General features: G+C 37.0%; 1 protein-coding gene across 1 annotated transcript in view; it reads left to right on the top strand.

Annotated features, from left to right (window-relative positions):
* The window catches only part of CDC40 (cell division cycle 40), a 40,444-nt gene extending 27,331 nt beyond the window's left edge, over nt 1-13,113 (top strand). The window contains exons 9-15 of the mRNA XM_036414570.2: nt 68-113; nt 2,221-2,322; nt 3,584-3,699; nt 3,952-4,085; nt 7,862-7,938; nt 10,035-10,179; nt 11,136-13,113. Of these exons, the coding sequence (XP_036270463.1) occupies nt 68-113; nt 2,221-2,322; nt 3,584-3,699; nt 3,952-4,085; nt 7,862-7,938; nt 10,035-10,179; nt 11,136-11,313 (798 nt within the window). The 3' untranslated portion in view covers nt 11,314-13,113. The remainder of the gene's footprint in view (nt 1-67; nt 114-2,220; nt 2,323-3,583; nt 3,700-3,951; nt 4,086-7,861; nt 7,939-10,034; nt 10,180-11,135) is intronic.
* Nucleotides 13,114-16,607: the final 3,494 nt, after the last annotated feature.

Here is a 16,607-nt window from a genome sequence, read left to right as displayed (position 1 = left end):
TGAAAATTGTCATTTTGTCAGTCTGGTATTAAATTTAATATTTATTTGTATTGTTTTTTCCCCCCAGCTGTGGGAGGTTTATGGAGACCGGCGCTGTCTGCGAACATTTATTGGTAATACTTCTTTTCTCCCTGACTATAAACCTATTTGGGACAACTTTTTTAACTTTTTATCATCATTTACTATAATTTTACTGGACTAATATGAATGAAAATCTTCACAGACTTGAACTGAGTCTTGAGGAGGGAGTAAGTCCCCTCAGATAGAGGAAGAAAGAGAACTAGGAAGAGTGAGCAGCAGAAGCAAAAGTGTGAGAAAGCATGCTGCTTTGGGGGAACCACGTATATTTCAGAATTGCCAGGGTGTGGGATGATATGGTGAGAAATGAAAGTGCGAAAAGCAGCAGAAGAGGGGGCAGAGTGTGGAGGACCAGGTGTGCTATTAATAAGGAGTTTAGACTATCCTGAGGGCTCTGGGAAGCCAGACATTAAACAGCTCTTGCAAGAAAGCAACATGATCAGGTTTGAAGCTTACAAAGATCACGTTGGCAACATGGAGATGCTTTGATGGAGGCAGGGGAATGAATTACAAGGTTATTTCATTAGTCTGGATTAGAGATGGTAAGAGTCTGAATTAAAGCAGCAGAGATAGAAAAGAATTAATCAAAAGTTAAAATCAGTGGAACTTAGTAATTGGATGTGAGTGATAAGAGTAAGGTAGGAATCTAAGATGACTCTCAGATGACACCAAGATGAATGCTAGTGTCATTCACCAAGAAGGGAAGCAAGATGATGCTGAGGTTTTGGACTCATTGAATTTTTGCTGCCCTTGGGGTTTTGAAATGAAAATGTCTAGTAAGCAATTAGATGGCCAGATGTTAAGCTTTGAAGAGAGGAATTGGATCTCAACACACAGAAAAGGATGAGATTGAGAGAATTCCTTGAAGCAATGAAGATGGCCGAAGAGAGGACAGTTTTGTGGCAATCTAGCCCTTTTGGTAGAGAATAGTTTATTGTCTTTGTCAGATGTTGTGTGAAAACTAGTTACGTTTCCAAATTTAACTGTATTGCATTGAAGCACTATTTGTGTGAATTTTAGTGGCTCTGTTTTTAGATTGAAGTAGGAGGGTGTTCTGCAATGCTGTATGATTTTAGGGCCTCGCTGCACAGTAAATACTGCCCAAGCTGTGCAGCAGCCTAAAGAAAGATTCATAGGAAGGCTCTCAGCATGCAGGGGGAACAAAATGTCCCTGCAGATGGAGTGGGCTTGGTCCCCAATTGTCTCCCCTGCACGGGCAAGCAGCTTTCCGGGGTGAGCTGAAAGTGTCCTGCTTAGAAAGGTGATAGCGGTTCTGGCGGGGACTCCTGCTATAGACAAGACACCTGGTTGCCTGATTGCTGTGACTCAGAGTGCCTCTCTAGAGGCCATTGGTGGTGTGGTTGACAATGTGCCCTGCACATTTTGCAAGATGTATTTGGCAGTCTTGGTCATGTTGGGTGGTAAAAAAATACGAAAGTTTCTGCTTTCATTTAGCCATATTTTATTTGTCCCTGAGACTGTCAAGAGAATTGATTAGTCTGGCAAGAATGATTTCCAGACAAAGTACCGTAAAATTAATTTATTGTCAAAATGCCATCTTAAAACAAAATAGAAGTTAATATTTGTTTTCAAAAAGGCTTAGTGTCAGATTCTGAATCCATTTCTATGAAATTTGGTAATGTGGTCACACAAATATGCAGTTATTGAATAAGGGCTACAGTTTTCATGAACTCTGGGTTTAGGTCACTGAGTTTTACTTCCAGGTTGGTGAGTAATTAGAGTGAACCTCCAAAATGTCACCAGTCATTTCTCCTTCATTGGCGATAATTGGCCTATTGTGTTCCTTAAGTTCTTAGCTGTTTAGTCATCAGTTATATATATATATCACATGTTAAGAAGTTGCCATGACAGACTTTAAGAAAATCTTAGAGCTTTTCTCTTGGTTCTTACCTAAATGTTATGCATCACAATCACCCGAGGAACTTTTTGAAGGGGGAACCACCTACATTCCCAAGCCCACATAAAACCTATTCTGAGTAAGTAAATCAGGGGATGGGGTTTCAGTAATTTTTTTACCCACAGATGGTTTGGAAAACACTGTTTAATGCTATTTTTCTTATGGTGTTTATGTTTTAAATAAAGATACGTCACCTCATCTCCATTTCTATTGTCTGCCTTTAGGTCACAGTAAAGCTGTTCGGGACATCTGCTTTAATACCGCGGGCACACAGTTCCTCAGTGCAGCTTATGACAGGTACCTTAAGCTCTGGGACACTGAGACAGGTAAGAGGTCACTTACACTAACAGATACTTATCTTATAAACTTGCATTTGGGGAGAGGTTGTTTTTCGGTTTTTTTCTAAATATGTTTTTATTGATTTCACAGAGGAAGGGAGAGGGAGAGACAGAAACATCAATGATGAGGGAGAATCATTGATCAGCTGCCCCCCATGCAACCTACACTGGGGATCGGGCCCACCACCCAGGTATATGCCCTGATGGGGAATCGAACTGTGACTTTCTGGTTCATAGGTCAACACTCAACCACTGAGCCACACTGGCTGGTTTAAATTAGCATTTTAAAATGAAATGTGTTGTCGTCTGTGGCAAAATGATACCTTCTTTAACTGCTAATTCTATCATTAACTATCAGCTTATATAACTTTGTAGAGTTGAAGCTCAGCTGAATAAACAGCTCTTTCACTCTAAAGCTTTGTTTCCACCAAATATAATTTATAAAGCAAACATATTGATAGACAAAGATGTTTGAAATCTTTCATTGACTATTTAATTGATCTTTTTGTTCCTCTATAATCTACAATATATCATCTAACACTTGGCCTTGCATATAATAGAAACACAGGAGATAGCTGATAAACAGAATTAAATTTAACTGCCCAAATTCATTAAAATGTAGGTCTAAACTCCCATGGCCCGTCCAGTTGGATGTATATATTCACAGACATATGAGTGGCATCAATACATTGTGGCTAGTAAAAGTGTGTGTAATTAAAGAACCATCTTTCAGTCTTGCTGGGCTTTAAGGATAAAGGTAATAGCTAACATTTATTGAACACTTTGTGTTCACCAAGCATTATGCTAAGTGCTTATATTCAGTATCTCATTCAATCCTTAAAATATCCCTGTGAGATAAGTACTGTTATTGTTATAGAGCAGAAAACAGGCTTAACGTTTTCAGGGTCACATAGTTAATAAGTAGCCAGATTGTGTTCATACTGAGGTCTCTCTAATTCAGCCCTTATTCTTGACCTCTTTAGCAGTGGTCCTCAACTCTGGCTGCACATCATAATTACCTGAAGACTTTTATCTATTCTTCAATTGTTGATACAGATTTACTTTTGAAAAACGTATTTTTAACCATTAAAAATCCATGAAAAGGAGTGATGTGGTTTATAATAAAGAACAATCAGGCTGCCTTTCCTCAGAATTTATTAAGCAAATAATCTTTAGATATTAATCCCAGGGTTATCTTTTAAGTGGTCAAATTTATTTTGCCTATTTTAACTTGGGTCTTTGGTTTTAGGACAGTGTATATCAAGATTTACTAACCGAAAAGTACCCTATTGTGTCAAGTTTAATCCTGATGAAGATAAGCAAAATCTCTTTGTGGCTGGGATGTCTGACAAAAAGATTGTGCAAGTAAGTCTTTCCACGGCATTTTTATTAAGATTCCTGAACTTTATATTGTATCTGGGGATGGAATCAGGAATATTAATTTGTTTAAAGTTGGAGACTTTTAGGGACTGCTGATGTTCTTCTTAGTAGAAAATAGTAAATCATAAAAACATGATGTTAGAACTCTTTTTATTTCTGCACTTTCCATAATTATGATCTTTGTTTGTTTTCATAAATCTGCTCCACTTCCGTCTTTACCTTTTCTCGTTTATACAGTGGGACATTCGAAGTGGAGAAATTGTGCAGGAATATGATCGGCATTTGGGAGCTGTCAACACCATTGTTTTTGTTGATGAGAATAGGAGATTTGTGAGCACGTCTGATGATAAGAGCCTTAGAGTTTGGGAATGGTGAGTTTCAATCAGTAGAAAATCTGATATATAAAAGAAGCAATTTAAAAATTTGTGGGCAAAGACGCCCTGATAATATGTAGCCATTTGAATATTTTTCAAAGATAATTTCTGGCTTGCCTGTCAAACTGTTATAACTATTTAAGTATCCAGAATATCAAAATAAAAATTTAAACATGCTACTTTTCATAGTCTTTGAATAATCTATCTAAAGGATACATTTTTTGAGTCACTTTTCTGGCAGCAGTAAAAGGGTTTTATAGTGCAATCTTATATCCTTTATTAGCTGTCTTATTCATCTTTGCAAAATACTGATGAGAAATAGGGGCCACAAATGTATAGACTATGCCAGAGTTTGAGCGTAAGATCCTGGCCTCTGAGCCAATCCAAATTTTAAAATCTCAATTTTTTGAATGTCTGCATTTTGACTATTTAATACTGAAAATTGCCTATGTCATCTTCCTTGTTTCCTGCCTACCATTTATTGTCCATATGGTAGAAAACAGTGTTTTCACTTGTAATCAGAATATACAGGGTAGGACAAAAGTAGGTTGACAGTTGTTTGTATGGAAAATAATGCAATAATTAATAAATGATAATGCAAGAATAAACTCTGTGTTTCACATATTGACAACCTATTTTTGCCCCACCCTGTGTTGGGGAATTTTGCTTTCCTCGAGAAAGAAAGGAAAAAACACTTTTCTAAAATCAAGAAATACTAAAAGCTAATTTCACTAAGTGTCATAGTTCATGTTTTATAATTTATTTCCAAAGAAATGCATAATAAGCTTTTTTAAATTAATGTTTATCATTGCATCTCAGGGAAATATCCCACTTGGTCATGGTACATAATCTTTTTAATGTGCTGTTGAATTTGTTTTGCTAATATTTTGCTAAGTATTTTTGCATTTATGTTCATCGGAGATATTGGTCTATAATATTGACCCCTTAAAATGAGTTTGGAACCCTGGCTGGTTGGGCTCAGTGGATAGAGCATCAGCCTACCGACTGAAGGGTGCCTGGGTCAGTTCCAACCAAGGGCACATGCCCGGGTGGTGGACTCGCTCCCTTATGGAGGGCATGCAGGAGGCAGCCGGTCAGTGATCCTCTCCCATCATTGATGTTCCTATCTCTCTCTCCCTCTTCCTTCCTCTCTGAAATCAATAAAGAAATATATTTTTTAAAATGAGTTTGGAAGTATTCTCTCTTCTGTTTTTTGGAAGAGTTTGAGAAGGATTGATAATAATTGTTCTTTAAATGTTTGGTATAGTTCACTGGTGAAGCTATCTGTTCCTGTAATTTTTTGTTGAAAGGTTTTTGATTACTTCATCTCTCCTTAATCATTATTGATCTGTTCATATTTTCTATTTCTTCATGACTCTTGGTATATTTCTAGGAATTTATCTTTTTCTCTCAGTTATCTAATTTGTTGACATATAATTATTTATAGTATTTTTGCAATCTTTCGTGTTTCTATATTATCAACTTTAGTGTCTTAATTCTGATTTTTAAAAATATATATTTTAGTGATTTTTTTTTTTACAGAGAGGAAGGGAGAGGGATAGAGAGCTAGAAACATCGATGAGAGAGAAACATCGACCAGCTGCCTCCTGCACACCCCCTACCAGGGATATGCCCGCAACCAATTTACATGCCCTTCAAATTGAACCTGGGACCTTTCAGTCCGCAGACCGACACTCTATCCACTGAGCCAAACTGGTTTCGGCAGTTCTGATTTTTTTTTTTTTAATTTATGTCTTTTGTCCTTTTCTTAGTCTAACTAAATTTTTGTTAGTTTTATTGATCTTTTTATTATCTTCTTAGTCTCTTCCATTTATTTGCTCTCTGGTGTTTCTTATTTCCTTCCTTCTGCTAACTTTGGACTTTTTTTTTTTTTTTTTTAATTTAAGATATTTCTTCTTTCCTAATGTAGGTTTTTATCACTGTTAACTTGCCTCATTGAATTGTTTCTGCTGCATCTCCTTTTTTTGATATATTTTGTTTCTATTTTAAGTTGTCTCAAGACTTTTGGATTCCCCTTTTAATTTCTTCTTTGATCCCTTTTTGGTTAAGTAGCATGTTTAATCTTCACATATTTGTGAATTTTCTAGTTTTCTCCTGATAAGTTCTAGTTTCATATAGTTGAGATCAGAAAAGATGCTGGATCTGATTTCAGACTTTTTAAATGTATTAAGACTTGTTTTGCGATCTAAGATGTGATCAGTCTGTCCTGGAGAATGTTCCTTGTGCACTTGAAAATAAGGTCTTATGCTGCTGTTGGGTGAAATGTTTTGTGTACGTCAGTTAGTCCATCTTTCTAACATGCTGTTTAAGGTCTGTGTTTTCTCATTGATTTTCTGTCAGCATGATCTAGCCATTGTTGAAAGTCAGGTATTAGAGTCCCCTACTAATATTACATTACTACTTATTTCTCCCTTCAACTCTGTTAGTACTTGCTTTATATAATTAGGTACTTCAATGTTGGCCACATAAACAACTGTTACCTCTTTGATGAATTGATCCCTTTGTCATTATATAATGACCTGCTGTATCTCTTACTAAAGGCCTGGTGCATGAGATCGTGCACTGGGTGGGGAGGGGTCCTTCAGCTTGGTCTGCACCCTCTTGCAGTCCAGAACCCCTCGCTCCTTACCACCCGCCTGCATTTGGACCTTTTTCAAATTGAGGCTCTTTTCAGTATATTCGAGTCTTTCCGAATATAAATTGTCACTGGTACCTCAGATGTGTAAAGTGTTGACTTGATAAATGATACTGTTCCCCAGGTTGTACCTTAAAATGTTTTCCTTTCACCAAGACCCTGATATAATTTTTTTCTAATCATTTGTTTCTTCTTCTGGATGGATAGATAAATGGATAGAGAAAGTCCTTACTTAAAGGCAAATTGTTGTTGTTGTTATTGTTTTCCATTTAATTAAAGTCTTGGAACTTAAATTTAAATTGCTGCTTTATATTCTGAGATAATATGAAATTACATTTCCCACACATAACTGTAAAAAAAAAAAATTGGCATGAAAAGCAACAAGACCAAAACCTTCTAGAATTAGTAAAGACTTTTTTATCATGGAGAATATTAAAAATAAAAAGGCATTTTGATGATTCTAAATTTAGGTGAGTAGGTTTTGGATTCTTTTTGTTTTATCGTTTGCATGATTTACATGAGAATTTTTTAATGCTATTTTTCCTTTACCATACACACTTGTAATATTTTACATATAAACTGAAAAATAGAAAAGTGTCCAAGTACAGGCACTTAATCTTTTTTAGCTGTCCTGGAATCTCATCATTTTGGATCATGCTTGCAGATCCCACCACTTGCATTGCTGATGGCTCTTTGGACTCTCACCAGATGGCAGAGTCAAGTTAAGGTTGACTAGTAAAATAAGAACGTTTCCTTGTAGGTTTGCCTCAGACATCTTGCTTCTGTCTACCATGACCAATCTTTAAATGAGCTTATTATTAAATAAGTTTTAATAACATGTTTTAACCTAAAGGCCAAAGTTTAAGTCAAATAGTTTAAAGACTAAATCATTAACACTGTTATAATTATCACAGAAAGTCATTTGTGAAGTAAAAGATTTATTTATAATATGCAATAGAATGTCATTTTGTGATTTTCCTCCCCTCACCCCCAGAAAGTTCCATGAAAGTTTTATTTAATATATTATTTTAAGAGTATTTCTTTTGGTTCAGAGATAATTCTTCTAAAGGTACTTTTTAAAAATTACTTATTCTGATATGCTATTTTTAATATTTAGGGATATCCCTGTGGATTTCAAGTACATAGCAGAACCCAGTATGCACTCAATGCCTGCAGTGACTTTGTCTCCAAATGGTGAGTTAGAAGGTGTTTTAAATGAGTTCCTAAGACATGGTGTGATTTCTCTTGAAAAGAACCTTGGCCATTCTTTCTGAGGGCAGTTCTGTCGCAGTGTCATACTGTATAAGGAAAATTTTCATTATTAGAAGTAATCATTGGTTTTCATATGTAAGTCACTTCACCCAGTCTCTTGTTGTTTTTTTAAGTGTTTTTATTGATTTCAGGAAGAGGAAGAGAGAGAAAGAAACATCAATGATGAGAATCATTTTTCAGCTGCCTCCTACACACCCCCTGTTTGGGATTGAACCCCCAACCAGGGCATGTGCCCTGACCTGGAATCGAATCCTGACTTCATAGTTCATGAGTTAATTAATGCTCAACCACTGAGCGACACCAGCTGGGCTCTTGTTTTCTACGAATAAAAGAAATAAATGAAACAATGATTTGTAATAAATGTTGACTAAGCGTCTAAGTATTTCCATCTGAGAATCAGGTTTTTTAAAACAATTCTCCTTTCACGCTGAAACCATTTGGCTCAGTGGATAGAGCGTCAGCCTGTGGACTCAAGGGTCCCAGGTTCGATTCTGGTCAAGAACATGTACCTGGGTTGCGGGCACATCCCCAGTGGGGGATGTGCAGGAGGCAGCTGATAGATGTTTCTCTCTCATCAATGTTTCTAACTCTATCCCTCTCTCTTCCTCTCTGTAAAAAATCAATAAAATATATTTTAAAAAATAAAATAAAATAATTAAAACAATTCTCCTTCCAACAGAATCATATTCTACAACTCATTTAGTGATTTAGTGATGAGTTCTTTTATTTTGGTCTGGTTCCTCACAATGAGAACATCTTAGCAATTCATTGTAAGATATTTTCTCAGGCAAAATACAAAAGATAAATGTTTAATACTGTTTTCTGTTCAGTAATGCATTGCCTTTTAAGAGCAAGGTAATTTATGCTATAGATTAATTTCAAAAACAGTTATGAGATTTTTTAAATCATAATTTTTTTGGATATAGCCTAATTTAATAATCCTAGGTTTTCTCACCTAAGTTGACTTTTCCTTTCTTTTTCATAATTAACATAGAGAAGTCTCTTTCTCCCCATGATTCTATTGTCTATATTAAATACAGATTAATTTCTTTTCATAAAATTTTAATTTATTTGTTAACACTAAACTCGGAATATCTACATATCCTTATTTAAACAAAAAACGTTTTTGTAAGAAGAGTGTTCAATAAAACAGGATTATATGAGTAAAATCTATTATTTTATATACAAACTAGTGGCCTGCTGCACAAAATTTGTGCATGGGGTGCGTGTCCCTCAGCCCGGCCTGCACCCTCTGCAATCTGGGAACCTGAGAATGTCTGACTGCTGGGGCATGTCCCTGTGGGAACGGGCCTAAACTGGCAGTCGGACATCCCTCTTGCAATCCAGGACTGCTGACTCCTAACTGCTCACTTGCCTGCCTGCCCGATTGCCCCTAACCACTCTGCCTACTGGCCTGCTTGTCCCCAACTGCTCCCCACACTGGTCTGATGGCCCCCCACAGCCCTCCCAGGCCGGCCTCATGGCCTACAACTGCCCTCCCAGGCCGGCCTCATGGCCTACAACTGCCCTCCCCAGCCAGAGGCACATCTGCGGCCAGGCGAGGAACATTTGCCTTGTCACCAGGGTGACAGTGCAAGCATTCCCCACCACCCCCTAGCTGCTCCGTGCCTGCTGCCCAGAGGCCCTCCGCGGCCAGTGTGGAACACTTGCCTCGTCGCCACAGCAACAAAGCAAGCATTCCACCAACTGCTCATGCTGCCCGCTCTCAGCGGCCAACCCCTGGGACTGGGGGTCTCCGGCGGGGTTGAGAGGACTGGGCGCTGCCATCTTTGTGACAAAGTGCTGGTCAATTTGCATATTCCCTCTTCATTTGATAAGATACCTCTCACTAGCAATAGATTTGTAACACTTTACAGGTGATATGGTAAATTTATTTTCCTGTTATTATAAAATAGTTGGAACAAAAGAATATGAATGACTGAATGTATTTAGAATGAAAATTCTGTAAAAAAAAAAAAATGTTTTTCTCTAAAATGTCTCAATTATTGAATTTGCAGGGAAATGGCTTGCATGCCAATCAATGGACAACCAAATCTTAATTTTTGGAGCACAGAACAGATTTAGATTAAATAAGAAGAAAATTTTTAAAGGCCATATGGTAGCAGGCTATGCTTGTCAGGTGGACTTCTCACCAGACATGAGGTAAGTTTAAATCTTCTCATGTATTTTTATATTCAAATATGATAATATAAACTTCTGTTGTACAAATAATAACACTTTACATGTCACTTTCACATATGTAATTGTATGAGGACTATGCAAATTGTCAAAATGCCAGATAAAAGGGCAAGAACAAGTTATGAGAATTACCCTCTGCTTTTTTAAGTTCTTTCATATATCTCCTTATATTGTTTAGTCCTGTGCCCTTTAATCACATAAAAGTTCCTGTCTATATAGGCAATGCCATATTTTCTCTCTGCTTTTCTAAGCAAGGCTTGGAGAACTATAACAGCTATTGCTGTGGTGGAATGAACACCAAAAGAATTATGTATTGCATTGTTGAAGTTAACAACTTCACTAAAGCATTTCTGTGTTGAAATCTCAGCCCAACTTCTAATATTTCTAAGTCACACTAGATTTGTAAAGCCTAGAGTCTTTCTAAGTGAAACTCTGCATTCATTCCCCTATTCTTAGCTAAAATGCATAGGTGTAACAGTAATTCAGAAATCCCTTTAGCCTGATCATTGGGCCTTAGAACTTCTGCCTCCGAGTCAGTCTTAGACATATTCAAAAGGCATTGGAACCAGGACGTAATTATAAAGTTGCTAGAGTCTATGACAGCTAAAAAGGGTCTCGGTGTGTATGGCAGCTCAGTGACGTTGATCCCCCTACCCTGTTTCTAACTGTCTAGAGACAGTGATTGTGATTCCGCATTCATCGTGGCCCTTGGGCATCTCTGTCTTCCAAGTTAAAAATTATTTTTACTCTTAGATTATTGCTCACTGGGGATGACTTTTTGGTTATGAAGTTTAAATTATAGACCTCGACCTTGTTCTTCTTACTGAGTTACATATGGTGAAAAAGGTAAACTCTTTCTTTGTTCTTCATCTACTTTACAGTGTTTGAATAATTTGAATTTATTTTTCTCCCCATTTTAGCTATGTGATTTCAGGAGATGGAAATGGAAAGTTGAACATCTGGGACTGGAAGACCACAAAACTCTACAGTCGGTTTAAAGCTCACGATAAAGTGTGTATAGGTGCAGTGTGGCATCCTCACGAGACGTCTAAAGTCATCACCTGTGGCTGGGACGGTCTCATTAAGTTGTGGGATTAATGAGATCAATCCTTAAACTCTCTAGGATTATTTTTTACCCAGTAATCTATTTAACTATATTTAATTATTAAATGTGTTGGATGATAACTTGATTTACAGATTATCATTTCCTTACATGGCCTTATAAAGTTGACACATTGTTTGAAAAAAAACTTTGTAAATTTGGCTCATATAATTTCATTGGCAACTTTATTTTGTTCTTTATAGATATTATTTATGCAGAGAATGACCATCAGTTTTCTATTTGACAAATAGATACTATTGGCAGGCAGCTGTGGGTTTACCCCCAAGACATACAGAAAAGATCCCTTTGGAGTCGGGTAAGAATCCCTCATGGATTTGGGGATTCTAAAGGTGGTAACATAGTTAGTGACAATTCAGAAAGGTACCATGTACTTATCTCTTAAACAAAAAGAAAGTAAGGAACAGAGATGATATAATTTAATGTGACCGAGAGAAGGATAAAACCACCCACAATTACTGTTTTATTCTTGCCAGTGGGTCAGGTTCTAATCTTTTGGATTGAGTTGTTCCACTATTTTTTATGACACATGTTGTGTATTTTTAGTTGTAAACCAGCAATCTTCTCTAATTGCAGCATTCCTCTAATTATTAAACTGTAAAATACAAATCAGCCCAGAGTACCTTCCTTGACTTTCTTCCTGACCAGTATATAAGAGAATTATGTGATTTTTGAAGATGAAACTCAAGAGAATGAGTCAAAACTTTGGACTTTATTTGTATTGACTGTCAGTAAGAACCTGGCTATTCTTTCATAAGCCAGGGTCTCATAGGCCATTGTTTCACAGATGTTACTACTGAAATATTCCTCATTGGAAATAGGGCAAAGATCAAAATACTAACTTGTAATTTCTTTGATGAGTTGTATGTCTTATCTTTAAAATTATTCTGAGTTGGTTTGGGAATATAGCCAACAGAACTTTTTAAAATCAATAAAGTTTTAAACGTCTTTCTAAATCTTTGAGTAAAATTGGCAACAGGAAAATGGCTAGGGTTCCCCAGTTTGAGAAGCAGTGGCTGTGATTGGGTTTAAAAATTTGAGATTGTGAAATGAAGATAGCTTCTTGAATATAGTAGCTAACAGCACTTTAGTTGACAACCATTTCTCCAGCTTTATTACAAATCTGTATCAGATGTTTGAAGGTAGTTTGAAATGTTTCATTACCATGCTAGGGAAGATTGGTTCATAGCTGCTCAGAGTGCTGACTGGGAGACCAACATCGTATTGACTGATGATATCCTAAGGCATTAGCTTGGAGTCGTCTGCTATCAAAGCAGTTCATACTTCTTGTCCTTAAAAACATCCATTTTTAAAAATTAATATCAAAAAAGAAAACTGGTGTAGATGACCAGGTGCTATAGCCACATAAAAGTAAATGTCAAAGACGAAAATAGAAAAATGATACAAGTGGTAGGCTGCAGTTTTGGACACGGAAGCACTGGGAGACAAGAATACGCTGCCTCGCTGCTCCCTTTCCGTACCTGCCAGGAAGGGTGGCCGCCGCTTCCTGAAGAGGAGGGAATTCAGACAAGACCTTTACTTTAGTCCCGACCACTGGTTTCATAAATGTGAGTTAATCACATTTGATTAATAATAAAAGAACCGTATATTTAAACTATCTTGTTCAGCACCAGTATTGTGTATGTTACAAATCATTTCTAAATCTGGGTTTATTTTATTGTGTTTTTGACTGTTTCTAAACTAAGCAACTGTGTATAAAAGTTGTCTCTTTTTTAAAAAAAGAAATCCTATTTTTAAATAAAGCATTTTTTATAAAATGTGTTATCAAAATTTTTATTCTTGGTTTCCTTTTGTCTTAACCAAGTTAAACTATTTATAGATATTAAATGGGTCATTTTGATTTTATGGATGCTTTAGACTAGAGGTAGGTGCAGTATATTAATGAGTTTATTCTGATTAAATAATAACACGGGGCTGTGCCTGCCCTTAGAGTATACAGATAAGTTTAACATCCCACATTTATTCACTTAGTGGTGACGCTGAGTCACAGTTGCACTCAGAGTACACAAATCAGTGGGGTTCCTTCCAGCATAAAAACGTCTCAAGGTCATGTTGTTACTGGAATTAAGTGCTTACTCCTTTTCTTCGCTGTGTATGCTTTTTGTCACACTCAGAACATAATGCCTTACTACACGTTAAGAGTAAAAGTAATGTTTTAGTGAAAAGTTTAATGGGATGAAGATTTAAATATTAAAGCACAAGCTGGGAATATTTTGTCTTGAATAAGGAGACAGTTTTAAGATAAGGAACAGGGAGTAGCATCAGTCAGGCACCTCTAAATAGAAAAGTGTAAAGTGATTCTTAAGGATGCATTGGGAGGCTGGTTGATGTGCCCAGCATGTCTATAAATTACCTGAAAGAAAACATTGACAGTGAAACAGCAAACCCTTGGCTGGCAGCCAGAAGCGCTAACTACAGAGGCTCTTCCTGGAGAACTGTTTTCTCAGAGAGTGGACAGACCAGCTGCATCTTACTGAGAGAATTCAGAAGAAAGTCAAGGTTAGCTGAGGGAGCCATATGGATTCCAATGTGGGGAAGGGAAGTGTGGAGGGCCATCCAGGACAAGATATTCATTGGTGGTATAAAATTTGGGTCAAAAGTAAGACCTATAGAAAACTGATGGTATTATTTCATCAAAGATGCTCACTTTTCACATTTTGACATCTCAAATAGAGCTACATCTTTTTTTTTAGAGCTACATCTTAATGCTGCATCATAGTTTAATTGCAGCATTCTTTGTAGATCATAAAATAATTGATTAAATACAGTATTAAGGCAAGGACTAGTAACTGAGGCAAAAAGAAGATCCAATCAGAAGTTTCTATCAGCACTTGCCTCAAATTTCATGTTACACACACACACATATCCTACATACATACACATATGTGCATACACATACATATAGAAGTATTATATTACCATAGATACATGTACTTGATCTAGTATCTTCAGAGATTGCCACTTTGTTAGGGCAGACGTATAAACTATTGCGGTCTGAAACATTCTGGTTTTTCGAACTGTGGAGGCTGAAGTGTGTTATCCAAAAAGGTGCTTTTCCTGAGGGCACTTCACTTGATGACTGGAGAGCCATCATAATGGATTCATCTTTTATCTGAGCTTTTTTTTTTTTTTTTTGAATAATCACATCATTTGGATTCTTGTGAATTTATCCTAAGAGTTCCCTTTTATAGCACACTAATCAAGAAACTATCCTACCACTATCAAAACCTCTAATCATGAACGTCTTAGAATAATGAGGTTTTCCAAGCCAGAAGACACCTTAGAAATTAAATATCCTAATCTAAGTAAGGAAATAGGTCAAGAAAGATGCTGCTGGGTATGTAGCTGGTTAGCAGCAGTGCTGAAACCCTCCTCTCATCCTATCGATACTATCCTGCCTCCGCATAATGCCACTTAACTGAGCGTTGTTTTTTAAACGGTCAGGTTGGTGTCCTAATCTTTTCGGCTTCCAGCTTGCTCTCTCTGACTTAGGTGGTTTAAAGAAGCACTCAGCTATTTAAATCATGTTTATTTCATCCTTTAGGAAAACAACTTGGAGCTACAGACATGCTCTTGGCCTCTTCCATTAGAGCTGGGCCCCCATCACCCTCTCATGACTGCTCACAGGGAAGGTCCTTTGTATTGTATATTTCAGATAGTTTTTAGAACACAATACCTTTTCTCATCTTGTTTTTATTCTTTGAACATCTGTTTTAATCTTTTTTTTATTTTTTTTTTTATTTTTAGAAACACCAGTCTCTATCCTTGTCCTAAGTAGTTTCGCATCATCATACCTTCCTTCTCTCATAAACTGAAAAGTAGTATCTGTGCTATAGGAATTGTGGTTTTATACACTGACTCCAAAAAGTTTGTTTTCTGGGAATTGGTACAAAGGAAGGACTATGAGGAATGAGAATCAAAGATTGAGGTTTAATATCTTAGAATATCTTGTAGTCATAATTGAGCCTTCAATTATTATGTAGCTCTCAAGTTCCTAAGAAAGATCTCCAGGTTAGCATTAACCGGGAATGAGGACTACCAGAAGCAAAGCAATAAACAACCATGTCAAGAACAGGATGAAGTGTGTCTCAATTTAAATTAACCAACAGGAGAGATAGTGGTACATCTAAATGGCAAAGGTATTTCTCATGTCAGAAAAAAAAAATTTTCAGTAACAAATGCTGATGAAATAGATTCACTGAAAAAATCCTATGAGAAATAGCTTTCTTTACTCATAGCCAACAAATATTTACTGAGCACCTTTTACCTGGCAGGCACTGAGGCTTCAGTCTTGGCCCTTTCCCTCATGGAGCGTACAGTCTGCTGGGAAAGACAGCCATTAAATAGGCAGAGACATTAAAGTACAGGCGTGTGGAAACAGACAGGAGGGCATCACAGGGCCACCTAGATCCTAGCTGTGGGCTTTAAATGGAGGGGGGGGGGGCGGAGAGAGAAAGGGGGAGTCCCTGGGGAAGCCATGTTTGAGCTGGTATCAATCCTTGAGAAATAACACTGTGTTGTACAGATAATAGCTTATTTTTGACCTGATTGTGGTTTCATTCGTGTTATAGCACACACTTGGACCTGTGCCCATCATCTTTACCCAGCCAGTTGTGACATCAAACTGTCCAATGGCCAGTCACATAGGACATAGAGCAGTTAGAAGAGAAGCTAACCATTGTGCTAGGGCAGGTCCCACAAGCTGCCTCTGTGCATTAACTGCTCCATCTTGGAGAGGTCTGGGAGTCCTGTGGGAGGAACTGCCGTGGAGGAGAATGAGTCAGGACCACAGCTACTTACCAACCACTATGGCTTCCTGGTACATATCGATTGCATATCTGCCCTGGGTATACTGGGCTCCTCTGTTGGAATAGTCTAGATTAGAATTCAAAATTGACAGGAAAATAAATCTCTTATTGTTTCAACTCATCTTATTGCACCAAACCAACGTCTAAAAAAAACCTTGCAGTATTTTATACAATCATATAAAAGTTGCTGGTTTTACAAAGCATTGGCTTTAATGTGTTGGGAACTAGCATTTTTTCCCATATACTGCTAAACTTAAAGCATGACATTAAGTTTGCTTACTTTATTTTTTTTAAGGACAGAAATACAATAACATTATTTAAAGAATGTCAATAATTTCTAAATTTAGGCAGTTTAAAAATATACTACATTTAGGGGTATGATTTCATGTGATAAGTAAAGGTCAGATACCTCTTTCAATGTAAAAAAAAGAAAAAGGAAGACA

This window comes from Pipistrellus kuhlii, unplaced genomic scaffold (genome assembly GCF_014108245.1).
Source record: "Pipistrellus kuhlii isolate mPipKuh1 unplaced genomic scaffold, mPipKuh1.p scaffold_m20_p_5, whole genome shotgun sequence".
Taxonomy (NCBI): Eukaryota; Metazoa; Chordata; class Mammalia; order Chiroptera; family Vespertilionidae; genus Pipistrellus; species Pipistrellus kuhlii.
This window is presented reverse-complemented; position numbering and strand designations above follow the sequence as displayed.